The 8,027-nt window shown below is 33.9% G+C and overlaps 1 protein-coding gene across 2 annotated transcripts; it reads right to left on the minus strand.

Annotated features, from left to right (window-relative positions):
- Nucleotides 1-1,085: 1,085 nt before the first annotated feature.
- Nucleotides 1,086-4,854, minus strand: LOC117614255 (protein FAR1-RELATED SEQUENCE 5-like). Of its 2 annotated transcripts, none has more exons than XM_034343001.1 (3): nucleotides 4,716-4,820; nucleotides 3,174-3,583; nucleotides 1,086-1,717 (listed from the first exon to the last, which is right to left on the minus strand). In XM_034343001.1, coding segments are annotated over exons 1-3 (606 nt in total). In that variant the 5' UTR covers nucleotides 4,717-4,820; the 3' UTR covers nucleotides 1,086-1,522. The 2 variants fall into 2 exon arrangements, with proteins under 2 accessions (XP_034198892.1, XP_034198893.1); XM_034343002.1 differs by having other exon boundaries at nucleotides 1,087-1,717; nucleotides 3,174-3,626; nucleotides 4,716-4,854.
- Nucleotides 4,855-8,027: the final 3,173 nt, after the last annotated feature.

Consider the following 8,027-nt stretch of genomic DNA (forward strand, 5'->3'; position numbering starts at 1 on the left):
GACAGAGCCCCAACTCAAATTTGTTATCCGACCCTAGTTTAGCATTTTAATAATATTTCACTTATCTGCTAGCTAGTTGCTATTATTTTATATCTTTATTGAAAATGCGCGGGATGGAAATTTTATATAGCTTTCCATTTCTTTTTCTTTTTCTTTAGCTAATTAAGCTTGAGGGGGCCTACTTATCCAACCTTATGTCATGCTCAGGTATACCTTGACCTAGCTTCTAGACTGAGAAGTGAGAACTATAAAATTGGAGAATTTGAGGCAAAAGATGACGATGAAGATTTGCACAGCTTGGTATTGGCAAGCAGTTGTGTACTCTAGACGCTAACTTTTTCCCTCTCTCTCACATGACGCGGAACTTAGAGCACTTCCAGCAGTTTGCCTTTTGCCATGGCAAGGGTCAGAGCTAGGACAGCTAGTATTTACGTGAATAGTGGCTGCCTTTGTAAAAGGTTGTGATGTTTCCACCAATTGTCATGGCAACAACTATTCACATGAGATATGAGGTGAGAAATTTGTATAGAGTTTTGGTGTGGGAAGTGAAAACTATGACTAAGTATTTATTTTTTTTAAAATCTGAATTTTTTTGTATTTTTTTTAAAAAATTTTGTTGCTAACATCATAGCTGACGTCAGCAAACCGGGGCTAACATCATTGCTGACGTCAAAAAACTATAACTTAGCTGCTGGAAGTGCTCTTATCAAATTATGAGACTCCTTAACTTTTTATCTCATACCATGAGGTGCAATTTGATTGAGTCGTTGTGATTAAAGGTTGCATGTCTAATTAAGATCCAATATTGAAATAATTTCAGATATTTTCCTTCACTTTGTCCTTGTCGGTTAATAGGAAGGAAGCTTAATGAAATGAATCAGAATTAAAACCTCAGATTCATACTAGAACTGCCTAGGACCCATGTCGGGCGAGTGAGTTGGGATAAAAGTTGGTGTGTGGATGAATTTTCCATAGTATATTTATTCAAAAAGAACCTTTTCCAGTCCAGATTAAATAGTATATATCAAACTCTAGATTGAACAAAAAGCCAATCTACTCATAAAATAGGCATGCCATGATTTAAGTCATGACATTCAAATCGTAGAACATCAAGCTCCAGTTTACTTTCTACAAAAAAACCCCATGCGGCTTTTCAAGTCAATACATTGTTCAACCAATTTCTACAAAACTCCCCATTTTCTCCTAATTAATTAGGAAAAACATGAAATTTAATTCTTTGATCCTGGTATTTAAAGAAGTTCATAATACGAGCCTCCTTTGTCATACTCATGGCTCAATCATCAGCTCTCCTCACAACCCCTACTTTGTCATGTCCCCATCACAATCTTATATGTTTACTTTCAATGCTTTGTAAAAGGCAGGACAGCATTCAGAAGCATCCTAATTTTCCTACTTATCTCAATCCAGATTTTCCGATTCGAGAAACAAAATTGAAGCCATAACTAGAACTGAAGGCAACTAAATGACTTACTATACTCACACAACTTCTGAAAAGTATATATCATGTAAAACCTACTGTTTTAGCTTCAAGCACTTTTAGATTGTCAAAGACTGATTGAAGTTTTATTGATAGGTGATTGTTATGGTCTTCAACATCCGTCATAAAGGCAAGTAGCTGTTCTCTATATGCTGCACTTAACCGCTTCTTCACTCGCAGTTGTGCGGTTAACTCCTGAATTTTCTTATCCTTCTCATCCTGGTAATATAGATGCAAAAACGATGATAAATGATCTCTGTGGAAGGGGAAAAAAAGTGCATACAGTGTAAAAGAAAACAAAACCAAGAAAGGAAAAAAGACCCAACAGATTTAGAAAATCCCAAATGCAAGAGAACAATAAGTTGGACGATTCAAATTACAAACTTTCACCAAGCATAAGGCTTGGACCTTCTAAAAGGAAAGAAACTATAAATATGAAGAGAGTACAAAAGCTCATGAGTTGAATAGTTTGAAAGAGCAGCAAGAGAACAGTGTGGTAAATGAGAGTATAAAGGCCATAAACAGATGCCAAAACTTGGGAACACAGTAAGCAATGTTCAAAAAGGGAAAAATACATGGATTTAGAAAGAATATATTAAGGTGTTGAATTACCAAGCTAAGCTCATGAGTAAAACACAACTTGGATGCTTCCGATGTAGTCAAGATGTCATCAGAAGATACTTGGATCACTCTGTAATTTTCCTTTTGAACTTTTAAAAGTATGTTCTTAATGTTAATTTGGAAATGTAAGGAGTCAAATTACAGTAAAAAAGCTATAAATAAATAAAAACTGATTAATCCAATAGTCTAGTTCAGCTGGCATCATTGAGTATAGGGAGATAGCTTCATAGGGAGAAAGAAAGAAATATGGTAGCTTTCAACTGTGACTTGGATTTTGTCCTTCATTTCATTGAATATAAGTTGCAAGCATTATTTTTGTACTCACATGGAATATCAAACACAAACTACAAAACATGCCAAAGTCTGCAACTTTGGAGGCACTACTGCTTTCCAAATATATAAATAAGGATTAAAAACAGACCTCCCTACAACATTGCAGCAGTTCCTAAAATATGAATTGGTTAAAAATTTAAAGGTTCCCAGACGTATCCAACAGCCATTGTCTATCATCCTCTCCACTGCTATGTAATCTCAACCCTTCCAGTACTTGTAACGTGCCTACTAACTTCCTACCTTCCTCATCCTTAGGTTTCTTCTAAAACCAAAGTCCGAACTTAAAGGAAAATTCTTATCCAAAACCACCCTTATGCTAATGGGCAACGTATAGGCCATGGGTCTTGATCATGACCCAGCCTAGGTCCAATCTGATTTTTTTTCTCTTTTTTTGATTTTTGGCTTTTAAGTTTTAAATGTTATAGGTTCAATTAAGATCTATTAAGTTAACTTTGGTTTATTTATATAAGTTAGTTAATCATAGTCAATTAAGTTTAAATTCTCCTCGATTGTCTTGTGATGCAGGTGACTAAGTCCGTTTATGTTGGGAAAAGGAAAATATAAAGAAAATTTTCAGTCATTTTCAAAGAATTTGGATCATTCTATTTCTCATAGTATAATATTAATAGCAGTGGTCGTAAAAGGATATGAAAACACTAGATTATCAGTAACTGGATGCATCCAACTACATGAGAACATATGCAACATAAGAGAGGCTTACAAGCGTTCGGCGACTCTTTTGTGATTGAACCACTAACGGATGATTATGGTCCTTCAAAAACTTCTTGACAACCCAACTTCCAGGCTTCTCTTGCCTCAACAACACCATGGCTGTGCAAAATTCTCGTTGTGCACACTCCTGCATTACTTTTCTACCATTATCAGATACCCCTCTACATCCAAGTCCACGAGAGATTATTGACCCATCACGCTCAGACTTCCGGGATGACAGAACACGGGTCAAAAATCCTACGCGACTGGCATAATCATCATAAAATACTCTGGCAGCATCTTCTGATTCAAATAGCATACCCTCGTATGGTTCTTGATTTGTGCTAACTTCAACAATAGTTGTTTCCCCTCCTTCAGAAGTGTACATTGTCCCATTATGATCATCCATTTGCACCTCCACTATAGGACAACATATATCAAGTTATAAGATACACTAACGCACCTGTCAACCATGTCATCGAGCATACCCTTTAGTATTGCATATTCATACAATAACTTGAGATTTGCAAGGAAATTAAATGAGCAAATCATAGAGACCATCCAATAAAGGAAAAACATAATATATATATATATATATATATATTGAAATTATCATTGCATTTTTGGAATGTGGTAATGTAAGATTAACACAGAAAGCCTTTACAAATGGTCAAGCCTTGATATAGAAATTAAGGTGAATTATCAAAGATAGGCAAGTGCAAAGATATGCAGTCAACTCAGAAAAGCCTTGATGAAAGATACTTATGGGAAGAGAAAAGGAATGAAATTTGGATCACATAAGTTACCATGTTCTAAAGTGTACGAAACCTCAATCAGACATGGTAGAACAAATGTACAAGATGCAGTTAACGTGATGTAAATGTTTCATTCGGCACACAAAAAACAAAGAAAGAAAGAAAAAAAAACCTTGCAAAGTTTAGGTATATCTCAAGCAGTTCTCAAGCTTATGCCAAACTTTGAAAATAAAAACAACCAAAACATTCAAGAGCTTCGTCTGTTGCTTATAGTTTGCTCATAGATGAGTGTGCAAACAACTTTTTTTTGTATTTAAGATATATTTTTGAGAAACTTCAAAATAAATAAGTAAAAAACCCAATTGCATATTTGATTTGTCTTTTCTGATCCTTAATTAATACATGAAAATGTAACCAAACACAGCCATTCTCAATCTTTTCCTGCCTTCTTGATTTCCTTTCCAATTACTCTCTTATTCCTCAAATTTCTTAGCAGTTAGAAACGAACGCAGCATTTCAAAATTTACTATCATCAATTATATTGATAGACAAAATTAATAATAAAACAGGTGGACCAGAAAGTATTGCCACCAAAGAATCATTACAACCCATTAAAATAAAGTTGAAATATCAGAGATACACAAATAAATAAAAAACAACAAGACAATAGGAATTTCAAAAAGCAAGAAAAAAATCAGGTCAATAAATCAATGGCGAAAGCCCAAAAAGAAAGAGCAAGAAAGGTTATAGCATTCAGTGTAACAGAAGAATGGAAAGAGGGTTTGGATTGGACTTACTGGAATTCAAGAGGACTTTCAGTGAGGTGGTAGAAAGATAGAATAAGAGAGAAAGAGAACTCAGGTTATGAAAGAGGAGCAACTCGTTCTGTGTCTTGGAGAAGTTTTCAGACTGTTTAAAGTGTTTGATGTAAGAAGAACCGCACACGTGGTAAATCATAGGAACTTATTCAAGAATACAAAAACAAAAAAACAAAAAAAACGAAACAACAACGTTCTAAAATTTATTAAATAACAAAACAATAATATTTATTTTCATTTTTTAGGGTAAATTATCGAAATTCCTTACCATAAGCCAGGATAATAAACGTGTTAAGAATACTCAATCCAACATCGACTCATTTAATAAACATGTCGTGTTAAACAAGTTATCTCGTTAATGCATGTTTAACAAATTATCGAGATTGCTACATTTGATTCTTATCATAATTTGACAAAAAATAGAATTCTTATCATAATCAAATAAGAATGTTTTCTAAAGCCTTGCAATAAATTGACTTCAATTGCCTCTAGTTTATATTCTCCCATATGTATGGTATAACTTTTTTTGGGTCAAAATGTGGTAGCATCTAGTAATTAGCTAAAAATGTAATCGGTAAAAATTAAAAACAAATAATAATAATAATAATAATAATAATAATAATAATAATAATAATAATAAAGAATCACTTGCATTCTTGAGTATTGGGCAATAAGTAAACAAATACAAAAAATCAACAAAGACCTACATATCAAACTAAGGTCATAAAAAACGAATTAAAAACATAACTTTCGATCATTTAAACAAATAATTGCATTTAGCAATTTATTTATATATAAAAATAATGATTAAATTGTGCCTCTTTGTATGTATGAAGATTGAGAAAGATAAATAAAAGAAATTTTAAAAAATGAGAAAAATGAACAAAAATGAAGAAAAAGAAAAAGAAACAAAGAAGGGGGTTGGTGGGTTGGTTGGTATTACACAAGTTGACATGACCCATTTAATAAACGGATTACATAGGTATTTTTAGGGGTGGTTGCGGTTCGGTAACCGCGAATTTTTACTCAAACCGCAAACCGACCGACTATTTGCGGTTTGGTGATTTTTGAAACCGCAAACCGACCGCGTTTTGTGGTTTACCGCATTGCGGTAAACCGCAAAAATACGGTCGGTTACCGTGAATTTGCGGTTTAAAACCGCAAATTCTCAAGCATTCACAAAAATATAAATTTACAACCTAAATAAATAAATACACAACCTCAATTTCTCAAGCATATATAAATTCACAATCGATTCCAATTCTCAAGCATTCACAACCTAAGAAAATTAAAGTTACAATTCCAAACATTCCAATTAAAGTTAAACTTCTCAAGCATTCCAATTCCAAATCCTTTAAAGTTACAAACCAAAAGCAAAATGAATTAAAGTTACAACCAAAAAGAAAAATCCAATTCAAATTTAATTGAAGTTACAAACTAAAAGGAAAAATGCAATACACCAATGTTACAAACTCAAGTGTTGGTGGTGAGTGGATTTGAAGAACCCCTTTGTGTTGTTTGAGCACCAATGCTATCTACAAATAAAACAACATAGTTTAGTACATTTTATTATAAGAAGAAGCATAAATAACATTAGCATAAATAAACTAATTACTTACATCATATCTTCCATTTCCTTGTAGAATTCAACCTCATCATCCGTTGGTTCCTTGTAAAAGGAAAATTCGTCCGCTCTAAGCCAATCACTAGTACACACTAATGCCTCTACCATTTTAGGATGCAAAGAGCTTCTAAAAGGATCCACAATCCTCTAAGCCAATCAGTAGTACACACTTAATTATTCATAGAGTATAGCCGTGCGGCTATACTTTGCGGTTTGCGGTAACCGCAAATTTTGAAAATCAAATACCGCAACCGCAACCGCAAATGCAGTTCGGTTCTTAATACCGCGATTGCGGTTCGGTTTACCGCGATTGCGGTTTTATTGCGGTAAAATATCGGTTGGTTTTTGCGGTTTTTCGGTTTTTCGGTTTAAAATGCCACCCCTAGGTATTTTAGTGGGTTGGCAAGTTAATCCGAAACTTACCTGTTTATGAAACGAATTATAGCGGGTTGACCCAAAAAGGCCCGAAAATTGAATCGTTCGAGTTTCAAGTTGTGTAGCAGCTTGGGCTGATCTTGCCTTCGGGCCTGCCCAGTCTTGGTGGAGCCCACATCCTGCCTAGGCTAGAATGCATTGGTTGAGAGGTTTTTTTAACCCAAAAGCCATGACAAAAGACCATGGATGAAAATGCTCTAAAAATAGGAAACGGAATAAGGAAAATAAGTGGTTGAGCCACTAGTACCACAGTTGCCTTGAAGTATGCTGTTTGAAGGCCATAGATCTTTAGTCCTTTGTGTCTTCAAGCTATTGTTGCCATTTTGGAGTATTTTAGACTGGCTTAGGATGTATGAGTATTTTGAGGACTTTTCGATCATGTGCCTTTTTGTTTTTTCACCAATGTTATTTCACAAAGCTACATTAAACAAGACCACAAATATTCTAGACCAATTTTTTTATAAATATTTTGAATGGAGCGTTGTGAATGTATGAGTATTTTTATTTATATATATATATATAAATATTTTGAAGAGTCTAGACTAATGTTATTGGCATGACAAGACAAATGTTATTTCACAGCGCTCTCTTTTCTTATAGAATAATTAGAAATTTGTGAGCACACACCATACACCATGTATCCAAGTTGTCAAATTGGTCTAGCTTTTCCTTTCCAATACAGCTATATAAACAGACAATCATTGAAAGGTCATGATGGAATTTCTTACTTTCTCTGCACCTTTTCTCTTTTACATTCTCGGTCTCGTTTGGTAAGTCATATTGTACTGTCTTGGATTTTTTGTTCTTGGTCATAGTAATGTCTTAGTTATTATTGACTATATTGTCCTAATACACAATAAAACAAAGATTGTACCAAATCCATACATAAAATTAGTAAAAGAACTAAGTAACAAGAATACAATTTGAGATGATTAGAAACTATAAATCTTTGTAAAATGCTGTATAACAACGATGGGCTACTTTTGTACCTCCGTAGAGAGAAACTACGGATCTGTACTTAAATTCCATTATAATAGATTAGTCAAACTAGAAATTAAAATATAAAAAAAATTGGCTGAGACCTTATTAAAGGACTTTGGCTGAGAACTTTTCTGTTTATATAGAGCTCTAGGAAATAGCTAAAGTAAACAATCTAACCAATAAGCATGATAAGGAATGGCAACTCCAAATAGCTACGTGGAGTACAACGAGCACAATTTCAAAAGCAAATG

Source organism: Prunus dulcis, chromosome 1, assembly GCF_902201215.1.
Source record: "Prunus dulcis chromosome 1, ALMONDv2, whole genome shotgun sequence".
NCBI classification, from domain to species: Eukaryota; Viridiplantae; Streptophyta; class Magnoliopsida; order Rosales; family Rosaceae; genus Prunus; species Prunus dulcis.

What these genes read in the sequence shown, in the direction of transcription:
- LOC117614255 (XM_034343001.1), bottom strand. An exon ending in AAAAGAGTCGCCGAACGCTT is followed by an intron (nt 1,718 to 3,173) that starts GTAAGCCTCTCT and finishes CTATATTACCAG; the next exon opens with GATGAGAAGGATAAGAAAAT.